At 43.8% G+C, this 15,901-nt stretch overlaps 1 protein-coding gene across 1 annotated transcript; it reads right to left on the reverse strand.

The window, feature by feature from the left end:
• Positions 1–503: 503 nt before the first annotated feature.
• Tspyl5 (TSPY like 5) lies at positions 504–4,676 on the reverse strand. The gene has a single exon (XM_008831531.3). It carries the CDS (start codon positions 4,601–4,603, stop codon positions 3,389–3,391), a length of 1,215 nt encoding a protein of 404 aa, XP_008829753.1. The 5' UTR covers positions 4,604–4,676; the 3' UTR covers positions 504–3,388.
• Positions 4,677–15,901: the final 11,225 nt, after the last annotated feature.

Genomic DNA, 15,901 nt, shown 5'->3' on the forward strand with positions numbered 1-15,901 from the left:
TTACCTGGGAAACTTTTGAAATGTCTGGCAGGTATTTTTTTAAAGTTCCCAGCTAACTCTAACATGCAGCCAAGGTTGAGCACCATTTCTCTAGTTAGAGGGGCCTTTAAGGCCACTCCAGATGCAATTCAACAGGCCGTTCACGTAACCAGCAATTCATCACCTGGGAGCTTATACTATAAATGCAGAATCTCAGGTCTGCCTGACTACTAAGACAGGATTTCCCCCACATAACTCAAATGTGCTCTAGAATTTGAGAAGCAGTGCATTCATGCTAGAAGCACCTGGGAAAGTCATTATAAACAAGGCTAGTTGGTGTTCTCTAGAGTCACACAAAAATCTCAATCCCTGGGAAAAGCCTGGGAAGCAGTATTTGATGTGTTCTTGTGTAGCTAGTCACATAAGGGCCTGAGGCCTGGGAATCATTTATCTAGGCTAATGTATAGCCCTCACTCCTAACTAATCAGCCTCTGCCTAATAACCTCCAGTTACATTTTTGCAAATAAGGAACAAAACAGAGACAGAAGTGTATTTATTATTATTTTTCCATCATGCATGCAAACTTGCAAATATTTATACTACTTAGGAATAGAGAAATAATCGCATTATTACCAGAGTGTCAAATTATCAAGTACAACAACCAGTTAGTGATTACTTTAGGGGAGGTTATTTTCACAAGACACAGCAACAATTTCCAAATTATATTTCCAAGATCAGAGTTATAATTTATGAGGCCAGGGCAAGCTGATTAACAGTTCATGTCTCCATGAGCACAGGAGAAACCTGTTAAGATGGGAAAGGTACCTTACATCAGGGTCTTTCAAAGTTTTACAACAGAATGGTCTCTTTTGTGGATGTGGGAGAGATGAAATATTCCCTCTCATCTCTGAATTTTATTAAGTCTGAAGATTCATTTCTGAGACCCATTTCTGGAAGATCATTAACACAAACAGCAAAAAGCAGACAATGTGATAACGATAGTGCACACCACAACTATCAGCACCAGAGGCCCAATCTCTCAAAGCAGCCCTTGTTGCACTGGCGTAGTGCCTTGAACTTTAAACAGTTGGTCAAAAGAGCGCTACAGATGAAATTAGGTTGCTCCAAACTGATAACTGATGCAGCTAGTTGGAGGGCATACAGGGTCCGGGGACCATTGTCTCCACTTGTTTCTGGAAATGTCCGTAATAAAGAACAAAACAGTATTGTTAAAGAGCAAACTTATACAGCTCTATTCTCATTAGGCAACAAAGAGGAGAGTGAAGTTTTACTTAGAGGCCAAATACACAGCACACAGCATGATTTTCCACATTACTCAAAGCTGCACTAGAATAACAAAGCATTCAACATAGTAATATTGCTTTTGGTTAGTGTCTGTGGTTAAACAAATCCACTAATGATGAGATAAGGATTGGCCAAAACTCTGGATCCATCCTTGCCTAACCATCTTCTTTACCAGAAATCCATTAATCTCCCTTTCCAGTCCTGAGGAAGGTCCTTCCTGCCACTTCCATTGCTGAGACAGGGCCCTCTCTCTGCAGCTTCTCAAGCCATTTCTGAGCTTTTCCTGGCCCACTCGATACCAGGCTCATACCTGTTCCATGCTGTGGCTCTGATTCCCCTGCCTAGCATCACCTCACTAACACTGTGAGTCAAAGACTCCCTCACAGAACTTAGAATGCTACGCCTTTTGTATGGGAAGGGAGTTTAAGAGACGGGCAAGTTTAGAGAGTCCTACTTTCCGAAGAAAGGGAGGACACAGGCAAGCCTGGGCAGTAAGAGCCCAGCTCAGCTTGCATACTCACCAGAAAATAACGTGAAGATCTAGAACAGACTCTGCCTGTGCCCATCCCCACGCCCTAGTAACAACCTGGGATCCCTCCATACTTCAGCTATTAGGCACAGAAGCAAAGACAACAAAGGACTGCTGAGTAAAAAAGCTAGGGCTGGGGATCCATGTGGCATGGGCTACCAGAGGAGGGAACAGGAGCCACTGGGTCTTAAAAGGCACACACAAAAGACAAAAAAAAAAAAAAAGGTAGACACTAGTCCATAACACTGCTGCCATAGGGTTCCAAGCAGATACATACAACTTTAGAACTACAGAATGAGCCCAAGAGTCAGGACCAAAGTCTGACCACAAACTCTCCAGCCTTCTAATTTCCTCTATCCTATCTCAACCTACTATGTGAATGAGCAGGGCAAGCCCCCACCTGTATGCAGATGCTGATTTGTTGCTATTTAAACACACACATTTTTAAAAAGAGAGGAAAAGGAACTTGAAGGAGCAGGGGAGAATGTGGCAGAAAAGGGAGAAGGGAAAGGTCAGGAGGGCGGTAACTAGGGAAGTAGATTGGGTAGTATGGAGGAACGAGATGAAGTAAAGTAGAGGCCCACGAATGAAAAACGTCTCTTCCTCAGCATTTCCACTAAGGCACTCTTGTCAAATCTTAGCAGAGAATAGGGAAGTTGACATACACCTAACTGACAAAGGTGCGGCCCCAAGCCCCTAACCTCATCTGAACTCACAGCATGATAGCAACGAACATGTGTCCACACATACCAGGCTGTCCATCTTTCTGACAGCCTGAGGGGTTCCTGAAAGTCAGGGGAGGGTAGGTTTGAGGCTCATGCCCTGGATTCATAGGTGGTTCTTGAGGTCCTTGCTTAACAGGACAACTGGAGCCAATAGCAACCTAGGCAAAACTCAGTGGACTGATAACAACCACACATGGCCAGACTTTGATGAAAGTTCACCAGGAGACTAACCCAGAGGCAAGAAGAGACACATGAAGAATTTGTGGCATACTGCTCTTTGCCTTTGATCTCATCTACATCCAGTAGTCTGCCGGACTCTAGGCTGAAGCTGGAAATTAAGTAGGCAGAGCATTGGCTGGTGTCCCCAGGCCCACAAAATAGCAATGCTGGCTGATGGTCAATGCCATGTGCACTGGCTTCATTTTGTGGTGGCAACAGAACAACTTGCCACTGGTGACATGCACGGCTAGAAGGAATGCAAAGCTCAGTAGGTGACTGACCATGAAGTATTACAGCTTGAGTATCCATCTAGACGGTGACTCCATGTTAAAGATAGATGGAAAGGGCCAGAGCTAAGAACAGGGAACGGGCAATGAAGAGCCAAACAGCACACATCTTAACATACCAACATACCAACAGTAAGGGTGACATCACATAACATGTGACACTATTGTGAAAAAAATAAGAAGGCCATGGAGAAGCAAAGAACATGATCACAAACGCCATGTTCTTGCAGCTGAAGTCCAAAGTGGCTACAGTACACTTAGAACACGAACACAAGGCAGCCAGCCAAACCCACGTGGTCAGCCTAACAGGTCCAGCAGGAGGTAGTAGAGAGACTTGTACAGGATCATTTGGACTGTTTCACCCCCGGCTCAGGGGTCTGCACTGGCTGCTTTGCAGAACCTGGTCTTCCCTCCTTTCCTTTCTCCCCTCGGGCCGCTTCACTGATAAGATAGTACTGCAGGGGATTGGGCCACAGGTCTTCGTTGATTATTTCAACAATCTTGTCAGATTCGATAGAGCTGTGGTTTGAAAACCACCCAAAGAAGCTACCGTTGTTTTCTGGGTTTCCCTGGCTTAGGGACTGCAGATCATGACCTGGGAGCCACTGGATTGGAACAGAGCGACACACCACTTGACCGGAAGGGCCACACCCGTATTCCTTGATGAGCACCTTATTTTGGAAATAGGGGTTTCGGCCAAAGTAGAACTTGATTTTGTAGCCCAATCTGGCGAGGCCAAGCTCTTCCACCTCCAATCTGCTCAAGTAGCTCAGTACCTCCTTATCTTTGTTGTTCAGAAAGGATGATAGCTGGGGGTGGTTCTGAAAAGCTTGCCCCCAGAAGCCTGGGATGCTCTGGATGAGGAGGTTCCTGCGCTCTAAGTGGTGAAGTCGCAACTGGCCAAATTTGCGGGAGAGCCTGAGATAGGCCCTGTCGGCCTGCGCGTTCATAGTCTCCAGCTTCAGCTGCACGGTCTCCAGAGTATCCATGCTGCCCTCCGTCGCCTGGGACCCTGACCCTGCACGGTTCTCCACCGCCTTTTCCTCCCCCACTGGGACTGCAGTACAGGGCCCCGCAGAGCTTTTCTTTGCCTTCCCACCACTTATGGCCTGAGGTCCCCTCCCCGCGGCACTGCGGGGATCTGCGGCCTTCTTCCCAACAGGGACACGCCGATTCCCTACGCGGGGGCCGCTTCGCAGCCTGGCCAAGGCGCCCACGGTTCCCAGGAACACGGTGTCGGTGGCCAGGCGCTCCGCCAGGGACGTGGCCTTCCCCTGGCCGCCGGCGGCCAGCCCGCGGTCCCCCGCAGCCCGGAGCGCGAGGCCGCAGTCCAGCGGGAGGCGGCAGGCCGCGTCCTCCCCCGGCGCGGCGGGCTCCGGGGCTCCCAGCTCGGGGCTGGCTTGCACCTGCGCGGCCGCGGCGTCCTCCCCAAACGGGCCCCGGGGCGGCTTCGCGTCGCGCAGGCAGTCCTCGGGAGGCGCGCGGACTCGGGCTCTGGCGCGGCCTTTGCTGCGGCCTTTGGCACGGGAGGACTTGCGACCCCTACTTCGGCCGCTCATGGTGGCTGAGGACCCGGCTTCAAAGCCCTGGCGTCAGCGCGCGGTCTCCACGCAGCCGGCCTCTCCATGGCAACCGCTGACGTCACCACGGCGGGACTAGCCGGCCTGCAGGGTCGCGCAAGAACCTGCTGCGCCCGGTGATTGGCTCCGCCGCCACGACTGCGCACCAGCCTCCTCCTCGTGGGCCTCACCCATTTTGCCTCGCTGCCTCTGTGAGAAATTAGTTCCCGGGGGCTGTTGGCCTGGGCTGTGCTGCCCTTTCATCTCAATTGATGGCAAGCGTGCCCCCAGGGGTTCATAGGACACAGCCATTGCTTTCACATAAGACAGCCTGAGGGTAGCCACTACCAAGGGTCCCTATTTTCAGTTTCCTAAATCCTAATCCTCTTCAGTTATCTCATGTGACATCTCTCATGATTAAATAGCCACTGGCATTTCTGTCTCATCACAGAATTCTGTGGGATTTGCCCTGGCACCTTAGCTCTAGGGAATGTGGGTGGGGGCTAACCTAGGGTGCTTTAGAAAGAACAAAAATGATAGCAACAGGTATTGCTTAATCATATATATCAGCACTTTATATGTATGATCTGTGTTCATAAGTATTGTTATTATTCCCATTTCCCTGATAAGAAAACTGAGGCTGAAGGGCTAGGGATACAGCTCTGTGGAAATGTACCTGATCAGCATGTGGATTCAATCGTTAGTATCAAGAAGGAGGAGGAAAAGGTAAAAGTGAAGAGGAAGAGGAGGAGGGGAAGAGAGAAGGAGAGAATACAGCTGAGACATGCCAAGAAACATTCTGGAGATTACACAGGAAAGGAAAGGAAACCCAATTTAAACCCAGGCCTATCTTGCCCGGTGACCTATGCTACCACAATCCACTAGCCCTTTGCAAATGTCTGTGCTAACTCTTAAAAAGGCTGCTCAGTCTCATTAACAAACAGGCATCAGCCTCTCCTGCCTGGAAACATGGCTCAAGTCCTCCCACCTCCTGGGGCCTACTTTACAGAGCTGTACTGTTTATCAAGGTAGAGGGTCAGATGTGAGGCCCTGAGTCAGAGCTCCTGTAATTGGAGTGAGCCGTGTGGTATGCTGGTTAGTTTTTGCTCAGCTTGACAGAAACTAGAGTCAATTGAGGAAACCTCAGTTGAAAAATTTCCTGAGCAAGTGTTGAGGCACTTTCTTAATTATTAATTGATATAGGAGGGCTCAGTCCACTAGCCTACTTTGCTTCCCTATTGCTGTGATAAACCACTAACCAAAAGCAAGTTGGAGGTAAGGGTATTGCATCTTACACTTCCTGATCACAGTTCATCCTTGAGAGAAGCCAGAGCAGGAACTCAGACCGGAACTTGGAGGCAGGAACTGAGGTACAGATCATGGAGGAACACTGCTCATTGACTTTGCTCCTCTGGCCTGTGCTCAGCCTGCTTGGTTTTTCTTTGTGTGTGTGTGTGTGTGTGTGTGTGTGTGTGTGTGTGTTGTGTGTGCAAACTAAACTCTCTAATATAAAAAAGGAAAGTTCACTTAACATGTAAAATATTATTTGAGTAGAACAAACAGCATATAACAAACAGCACCTTGGTCAAACTACATTATTGTCTATTTAAAGACCAATTTTAGGGTGTGGTGGTGCACGCCTTTAATCCCAGCATTTGGGAGGCAGAGGCAGGTGGATCTCTGTGAGTTTAAGGCCAGCCTGGTCTCCACAGCAAATCCAGGCTAGCTGGGGCTACAGGGAGACTCTCTCAAAAAGACAAAAAAAAAAAGATCAATTTTACATAGAGAATGATTTTTCATTATTTTTCTATTTAAAATGAAAACAGAGTTCAGAATTCCTTTAAATTACAGAATATGTGATGATAGGAATCATAGAATCTCAAAATGTTCAGTTTATGTTATATCTTACGTCTGTAAGATATAAGAGAGAGAACAGAAAAGCTATTTATGCGTCAATTTTCTCATCTTACCTACCAGGAAGTAACAGGTATTGTTAAACAATTATGCACTAAAAATATAAGTGTAGTTGGGGGTGTTGTTTTGGTTTTTGTTTTTCATTTTGTTGTTTCAGCCTGCTTTTTATGAATTTTTATTGTATTTTTTTCAATTTTCATACAATATAGTTTGATGGTATTTAGATTACCTTCCCTTTACACACCTCCCTCAATTTCCCCCTCCTGTGCCGCGCCAGCACGTCAAGCTCCGAGTATTCTGGGCAGAGGGCATCAGGATTGAACAAACTATCACACCATCATGGAGTGGGAGGAAGGACTTCGACTGCCACTTTATTGTTTTAGAGAATGTTTTATATACTTTTCAGTAGAGGAGGTGGAGTCAGGACACATGATAATTGGGATCATCTGACTGTAAGGCTAGTTTTTGGGTCAGGTGTACCTTTTCTCAGAATCAGGAGAAAGTCCTTGTGATAAACAATTCCAGCAAATACCACAGATACCCAAGCTCTTACAAGGGGGAGGCAGAGGTCAGGACGCCATGTCCCTGCACTCCTGCCTAATTTAATGTACTCCCTTATATATTATAAAATATAGCCTATAGAGTGTGATTTGTGTCCCCAAACGTCCTTCAGTGTGGGTCCATGCACTGGGCCCACCAAAAGTCCTTTCCCTGTAAGACATTATCTCTCCCCCTTCTAATTTCATTAATTGTCAAAATTTCCTTAGGTTGGGTTGGAATTTCTTACTCACTCCCCCATATCTATGTTAGGACTTTGGTTTGAGCTTGCATCAGACTTGTGCATGTTGTCACCATTGCTATGAGTTCATAGGTGTAGCTGACCAGATATCTGGAAAAGTCTGTTTCCTTGTGATCATCCATCCCTTTTGGCTTTTACAATCTTCCGACCTCCTTTTCTGCAATAATCCCTGAACCTAGGGAAGCAGAGGATTGAAATAGGTGTCCTATTCAGAGATAAGTACTCTGTAGCCTCTTGTTCTCTGTCCATTGGCCAATGTGAGTTTCTGAGTTAATCACTATCTGCTGCATAAGGAAACCTCACTGGTGGACAGTTGAGAGATGTATTCACCCTATGTGTAGAGCTTGCATTGAAGATGTGTCACTGGGTTAAGTGTCTCACAGACACTTGCTCTCTGAGTTTGACCAGTTCCGGAACTCTTGTTACAAAAAGAAGCTTCTTTGAAGAGGGATGAAAAGTACACTTATCTGTCAATATAAGGATGCATATTTAGAGTGAAGTAAGAAATCACGTTCTATGGATGTGGCAAAAGTAGGTTTTTCCTCTAGGATCTATGACCTCTCCAACCATGTGTATTTAGCTATGTTTACATGGTGGGAGAGGTGGCAGGAGGGCCTGGTGGGGGGTGGGGATTCCCTCCCATTGAGCAGGCCTTATTCCAAATTAGACAGTTGTTGATTACCCCCAAGATAAAAGTATCACTACTGCACTGTCCTAGTTGTTTCCCCATTTCTGTGACAAAATACTCTGACCAATAGCAACTTGGGGAGGAAAGGGTTTATTTGTGTTACATCTCCCAGGGCATAGTTCATCAGGGAGCCCAAGGTTGGAACTCAGGGCAGGATCCTGGAGGCAGGAGCTGAAGCACAGTTTATGGAGGAGCACTACTTACTGGCTTGCTCCCCTGACCTCTGCTCAGCCTACTTTCTTATGCAACACAGGCCCACCTGCCCAGGGGTGGCACCACCCACAGTGGGCTGGGCCCTCCCACATCACTCAACAATCAAGAAGATGCCCCACAGACATGGCCACAGGCCATTCCAATGGAAGCAATTGAGGATCCCTCAACACAGGTGTGTCAAGTTGACACTAAAGCTATCCAGCACATTCACCAACAGCAATAGTTTGCCTGGCCAGTCATTGTTGTTTCTTAGGGTTTATAGCTGGATAGGACCATTGATTGATTGATTTTTTTTTCCTTGACAGCTTATTTAGTGTCCTCTGATACCATGAGAGCTAGTGTTCAGGGAGGAGGCTTCCAGGTCAGTTCCAGATTGGTTGCTCCAAGTCCTGTGTCCAAAGTGTGGCCTGTCTTCAACAATAGGGTCTTACCTTCAAGTTCTGGGAGGCAATCAGGCACTATGGAAATACATTGTGTTATTTTTGGAGTCTCTTGGATTACTGTGACTAATAACTATAAGGGAGGTATCTCCTACTATCCTCTTCTCTTGAACTCATTATCCCCCTTTTCCCATGTCTCATTTCCATTTTCCTTTCCATTTACATCAGAATCTATACTCACATCGAGGGATTTGGAGCTAAGATCCACAAATGAGAGAGAACATACACTGCTTGTTTTTCTGAATCTGTGTGACTTTACTTAATATAACAGTTCCTAGTTTCATCCATTTACCTGCAAGTTTAATGATTTCATTTTTTCTTTACCTCTAAGTAGGACTCCATTGCATGAATGTATCACATTTTCATCATCCATTTGTCACAAGAGGGACATTTAGCTTGTTTCCATTTCTTAACTTTTGTAAAAGAGCTTCAACAAACATGGCTGTACAAACACCTCTGAAGTAGAATGAGTCTGTTGGGTAGAGGTATGACCAGATCATATGGTAGATTAATTTTAGTTTCTTAAGAGTTCTCTATACCAAGGCCTGGAAAGATGGCTCAGCATTTAAAAGCACTGGCTGCTCTTGTATGGGACCCAAGTTCAAATCCTAGCACCCACATGGCAGCTAACAACTGTCCATAGCTCCAGTTCCAGGGGATCCAATGCATTCATCTGTCCTCTGCAGGCACTGCACAACACAGGTGCACTTACACACATGCAGGCGTAGCACTCATACACATAAAAAATAAATTAAAAAAAAAAAAGAACCCTCCACAGTGGTTGCACAAGTTTACATTCCCACCAACAGTGAACAAGCATTCTCCCTTTCTCCACATCCTCATTTGGTCACTTCTGTTCTCTTTATCTTAGCCAGTCTGACTGGGGTAAGATGAAGTCTTAAAGTGGTTTTGATTTGCATTTCTCTAATTGCTAAAGATGTTGAGCACTTTTTGTGGCATTTCTTAGCCATTTTTATTTCTTCATTTGAGAACTCTCTGTTCAGGTCCTTAGCCCAAAGTTTCATTGAATCATTTTCTTGTTTCTTTGTTTTTTGAGTTCTTTGTATATTCTGGATAGTAATCCTCTGCTGGATGTGTAGCTGGTGAAGATTTTCTCCCACTCATGGGTTTCCTCTTCTCTTCCTTGGATGTTTCATTTGCTCTCTAGAGGCTTTTTTGTTTAATGAGGCCTTCTTTGTCAATTGTTGACCTTAATGCTGGACCAACTGATGTCTGATTTAAAAAGTCCTTTTCTACATCTATATCTTGTAGGATGCTTTCTATGTATTCTTCTAACAGTTTCAGCATTTCAGTCTTCATTAAGGTCTTTGATTCATTTGGAGTTTTGTGCAGGGTGATAGATAAGGGTCTAATTTCATTCTTCTACAGGTGGCACTCTAATTTTGCCAGCACCATTTGTTGAAGATGCTGTCTTTCCTCCAGTATGTGTTCTTGGCATCTTTGTCAAATATCAGGTGGCTGCAATTGCACGCTCTCATGTTTGAATCTTATATTTTGTTCCATTGATCACCAAGTCTGCTTTTGTGCCAATACCATGCTGTTTCTATCTATAACCATAGCTCTGTAATATAGATTGTGGTCTGGTATGGCAACCCCCCAGCATTGCTCTTCATGCTCAGGACTGCCTTGGCTATCCAGGGTCAGCATACTTTCTTATACAACCCAGAACCATCTGCCCAGGGGTGGCACCACCCCCGTTAGGCTAGGCCCTCCCACATCACTCAACAATCATGAAAATGCCTCACAGATGTGCCCACAGGCCAATCCAATCAGAGGAAATTCCTTTTGAAGTTCCTTCTTCCTAGATGTGTCAAGTTGACAACTAGAGCTATCATCACAACCACTGCAGGCGGTGCCATCCCCATTAAGGTGGGCCTGGACTGTATAAGAAAAGTAGCTGAGTAAGCCAGAGAGCGTAAGCAAGTAAGAATTCTTCCATGGTCTCTGCTTCAATTCCTGCCTCCAGGTTCCTGCCTGAGTTCCTGCCCTGACTTTCCTCAGTAATGGTCTGTCACTTAGACGTGTAAGATGCAATAAACCCTTTCTTCGCCGAGTTGGATTTCCCAGGTTGAGATTTGGAAGCAGAGCCTTCATAGTACCAGTGAGGAGGTACTTGCAACTTTAACACCCTACATAGAAACAGCCAGACCACCACCTGGCTGGCATTCCTGAGGGGATCAAACTTTTACTAGCTAGACTATAGGACCGTGAACAATGAGGTAATCCATGGCCAATATGGAAATGAGAACAGAAACCATCTGAGTTGTCCTTCCAGGTTTAAAGGCAACAAAACCCTTGCAACAAGCTGCCAGGGTAAGTCCATAAGCCCCTGGAGAGTCAATACTTCTTTACTTTCCTCACTCAAAGTGCCTTTGTGATCCAGCAGCCAGGCAGCACGTAGACACTTACTCAAGGTGCAGAAACTCTGACTCTACACCAGCTCTCGATCAGAAACTGAATGTTAACAAGCTCTCAGGAGATTTTATACACATTAAAGTTTAAGTGTAGAAGAAAGGAAAGAGGAGGGATTATTATGATACAGGCAGGCCTAGTTTAAACCAGTCAATACAAGTGATTTCTAACTTTCTCAAAAGCCCTGCAGTTGCCTACTAAGTTCTAGATGCTCTGACACAAGTTTCTTCTCTAACCTCATCTCATGTCTGAGACCCCTCTCCAACTGCACACATCTCTCTTTATTCTTTACACTCACTAAATATTCTTCTGCCTCCGAATCTTTGCACTGGCTCTTCCTTCTCCCTGAAGTACCCCTCACCCCACAGGTGGTCAGTAATCTTGGCCCATTTATACTTTCCTTAAATTTCACATTCTCAATGCCACTATATTTTAAATTGCCAACCATTCCCATCACTTACTCCACTGTGTTTTTTTTTTTTTTTTAATTCCATAGCACCAACCGACATCCTACACACTGCCAATAGTCTAGGGGGTTAAATATATAATCCCCATATAATATAATCTATAAATAATATTTATTTATTGTTATTACTCTGTGTCACATAAGGGTGTATGCATGCTACCACGCATGTGTGAAGATCACAGGACAATTTTCAGGAATAAGTTCTTTCCCTCCAACTTGTTGAGTCAGAGTCTTCTTTGTGTCTGCTGCTGTGTTTACTCCAGGCTAGCTGACCAGAACTTCTGGGCAATTCTATCTCCACCTCCTATCTCACCATAGGAGTGCTTGGATCACATATTCAGGCCACTATTTTGGGTTCTGGGTTGTTTTTTTTTTAATTTCTTTTAATTGCTTTTTTTAAGTGTTTTCTAGGAGTTGAGCTCAGTTGGATCATCAGGCTTACACAGTTGCCGTCTAAGGACCCAGTGGTTTATGTTTAACTGTCTCATCTCCAGAATGTCACCTCCATGAGGGGAGGGATCTTTGTTTTGTTCACTAGTGTTTCTTCAGTTTCTGTAGTGTCTGATGCACAAATGGCACCTAAATGATGGTTCATTGAAAGAATCTTAGAGTTTTCAAGGCTTTATAAATTGATTGTCTGAAATTCAGAATACTTCCTTACCCTGAAGACACATGATATAGGTGAAAGCTATATTTTCAGATCCATCTTTGGGAACTTTTTAAATTCGTAACTTGGCCAGAAAAGGGTCTTGTTACAGAGTACTACTCAGGCACAATCTAGGTGAAAATGTGGAGTGACACATGAAAAAATTAAGTTAGAGAATTATTCTTTAACTAAAAGAAACTAATTAGTCCAAGGATCACCTTAAATCTTTGTTGAAGGCCCTTTCCTAGTCACTGCCTCCCTGGGCCGCTCCTCATCACCGCAGACCACAATAAGCAGTCCTGTCTGTGATCTCACAGGGGTACTTGCTTACCAAACTATTTGTTCAGCAGTTAGACACACAATGTTTTGTCCCAGTTCTTGCAGAGATTTACCCCTTAAACTGGATAATCATGGTCTGGAGCTCTGTAAATCTCAGAAAAATTAAAAGGGAGCCAAAGCAGCCACTGTCCCTCTACATACTGGGGGTTGGCCCACTTCTCAGAGCACTAGAAGTCAAGGCATCTCTGTTGTCAAGAGTCTTAATCCAGCATCAGCATCTGCATCATCTAACTTGCCAGAGGCTAAGCCACTGCAGGATTAACAGCAGCCATGCCACTACAAACACAGTTTAGTGTGGAATTTACCTTGAGTTTTGTCAAAGACAAAAGCATCAAATAAGAGGAGACAAACATGAAGCTAACATCCTTTACAAAAATACTTTTCTGGTCCAGGCCACCCAGCCCCTATAGCTTTTGCATTTAAAAGGTTGGTCTGGGTTCTCTTCCTAGGTATTAATATCAAACTTCATATGAGACTATAGCTTAAGTTCCTAATTAGACTGGTAACTATATAAAAGGCACTGTGATTTACTTTTATCCCTCCAAGAACCTAGCATGGGCCCTTGATCATACTAGTTAATTTTAATGAAAGTTCACATTTACTTATACTTTATAGGTTACCATGTCTTAACTCTTTTAATCCCCATCATCACCTACAGGGCAGAGCCAATTATTGTACTCATCTTGGAGATGAGGTTACTGCTACACAAAATGATTCAGTAACGTCCCCAAGGTCACACAGCTAGCAAACGATTTTCACAAAGGCATTCCAACTCCAGTACCATGCTCTTCATCAATAATCTATGATGTAAAATTATGGCTTGAGAGACTAATTACTCCAGTAACTTAATTGCTCTTTTCTTCTCTCTAGTAGATAAAAATACCTTTTAATTTTCAAAAATTATATATATACCGATCTATATGCATAGATAAACATATACATAGTTTATATGGTATATAACACACTTGACATGGCAATACTCGACATAAATAAGTTTAGTTTCAGCAGCCAGTGTTGAGACATTTCTATTACATTAGTCCTAGGCTTTCTGTGAATATTGTGAGAGAAAGTTTTTTGTCAGCATGAAATAAAGGGAATAAGGGTATTTCAACTTTTTACTAATCTATAAGGGCTTAAGTTGGTAATAATATAAGCATTTAATTCATTTTATTGTACTATATTATTAGCGAATACTTATTAGAAACTTTAAAAATCAAGATATTAAAACAAATAGGCTTCATTTTTGCTCTCTGGAAGCCTTGTTTCCTCTGTTTCTTTTAAGGTTGTTTTCCTCAAATCATAGAAATCAATGAACTTGAAAAATGACATTCCAGTTATCCAATCTGTTCCCCAGCCAAGGGAACATTTCCCACAGTTTCTCCTGCAGAGCTTCAGGATCCCAGACCTGCCATTTTTAGCCATAGAACTTTTCTTCCCCAAGGAGATAGTTCAAGCCCATTAGATAGCAAAGACTATTGCAGGCTGTGTGTGCAATTTGGCCAGCCAACCCCCACCCATCCCCAGGTTATAAAAGGGACTAGAAAGCTGTGCTGCAGGAATATTTTCAAAGCCAAGGAAAGAAGTAGAGAAAACCTTGCCTCTTATGGTACATTTTCAGACTATCTGAGCTTAACATCTTGAAAAAGGTAACTACTTTCTCCACAGATTTCCCCATAGGACAAGTTCTGTAGTAGACCACCTAAGTTATTTTAGTTCATATCATATAAGTAGCTTCAGAATGTTGTTAAAGTATTTACCAAAGTGCTTTTTCCTCTTAGCATTGCCTTTTTATCCTACAATACCACCACTTATTTTAAAGAGATATTCAGATTAAAGTTTTTAAGGGAAAATACCAAAGAAACTAGCAAGAAGAATTTAAATTATATTTATAACTTTGAGCTCCAAAATGTGACTTTAGAGGGAAAGATGCAAAAGCTTTGAAATATAATATATATGATAAATCATGAATCATTCTCCAGAGCTGTGAGCACATAGAGTTTGTAACAGACACCATTGAAGAATAAAGCATTTGAATAGGAGACATTCCTCCCCGTACAAAAAGAAGAACCTTTTCTGATTTGAGGTCAAGGAGCTTGGAGAAGATTCAGAGACTAAAGAGCTGGAAAAGAATCTTGAGTAAAGGATTCTCACAGTGGCCCCTCTAAGGATTCAAACTCTTGAAAAAGACCTCCCATTCCTTGATAAGATAGAGATGTGAGATTAGTGAGAATTAATTCCCAATTTACCAAGTAGAATTCAGATAAGAAAATCTCTCAAAGGCCCTCCACCAATAAAGGAGAGCCAAAGTAGTATGGAAGTATACATAGGCTAAGTTGACAAACCGCATTTTGAAATGGCCTGCTATGCCCTCCATGCACCCTACTCACATCTCTCAGGACCCTAAAAGGAAATAGAAGATCAGCATTTATTTCTCATGCTAAGAGAGTGATAAAGGTTGTCTAAGAGCGGGTGAGTAGTTCAACTGAGTTTTACAGTGTAGCCACAAATGATGCAGAATAAAGGACTTAGTGAACTCCGTTGGGCACATGCTTCATGAGTGGACACAATGGAAGTAAAGGCGGATTCCAAAGGTGGTTTTATTCTAGAGATGCAGGAATGGTTCAATACAGTTATGTCAATAAATGTAATAAAACATATAAATGGACTTAAAGACAAAAATCACGTGGTCATCTCAATAGATACAGAAGGAGCCTTTGACAAAATCCAACACACACTCATATTAAAAGTCCTAAAGGGAATTGGACTGGAGGGAACATATCTCAACATAATTAAAGCTATATGCAACAAACCCATAGCCAACATCATTCTAAATAGAAAAGAACTCAAAGCCTTCCTTTTAAAGTCAGGAACCAGACAAGGATGTCCACTATCTCCACTCCTTTTCAATATAGTGCTTGAAATTCTTGCTAGGGCAATAAGGCAAGAGAAGGAAATTAAAGAAGTGATAATCAGAAAAGAAGAGGTCAAATTATCGCTGTCCTAGTTTATTTCTCCACTGCTGTGACAATACACTCTGCCAATACCAACTTGGAGAGGAGAGGGTTTATTTTATCTTATATCTCCCGGGTCACAGTTCATCAGGGAGCCCAAGGTAGAAACTCAGAGCAGGAACATGGAGGCAGGATCTGAAGCACAGGCCAGGGAGCAACACTGCTTACTGGCTTGCTCCCCCAGCCTCTGCTCAGCCTGCTTTCTTATGCAACATAGGCCCCCCTGTCCAGGGGTGGCACCATCCACAGTGGGCTGGGCCCTCCCACATCACTCAACAATCAAGAAGATGCCCCATGGACATGGCCACAGGCCGGTCCAATGAAGGCAATTCCCTAAATGAGGCTCCCT

Source organism: Nannospalax galili, unplaced genomic scaffold, assembly GCF_000622305.1.
Source record: "Nannospalax galili isolate Female #2095 unplaced genomic scaffold, S.galili_v1.0 scaffold334, whole genome shotgun sequence".
NCBI classification, from domain to species: Eukaryota; Metazoa; Chordata; class Mammalia; order Rodentia; family Spalacidae; genus Nannospalax; species Nannospalax galili.

What these genes read in the sequence shown, in the direction of transcription:
- Tspyl5 (XM_008831531.3), bottom strand. Translation starts at nt 4,603, where the DNA reads ATGAGCGGCCGAAGTAGGGGTCGCAAGTCCTCCCGTGCCAAAGGCCGC.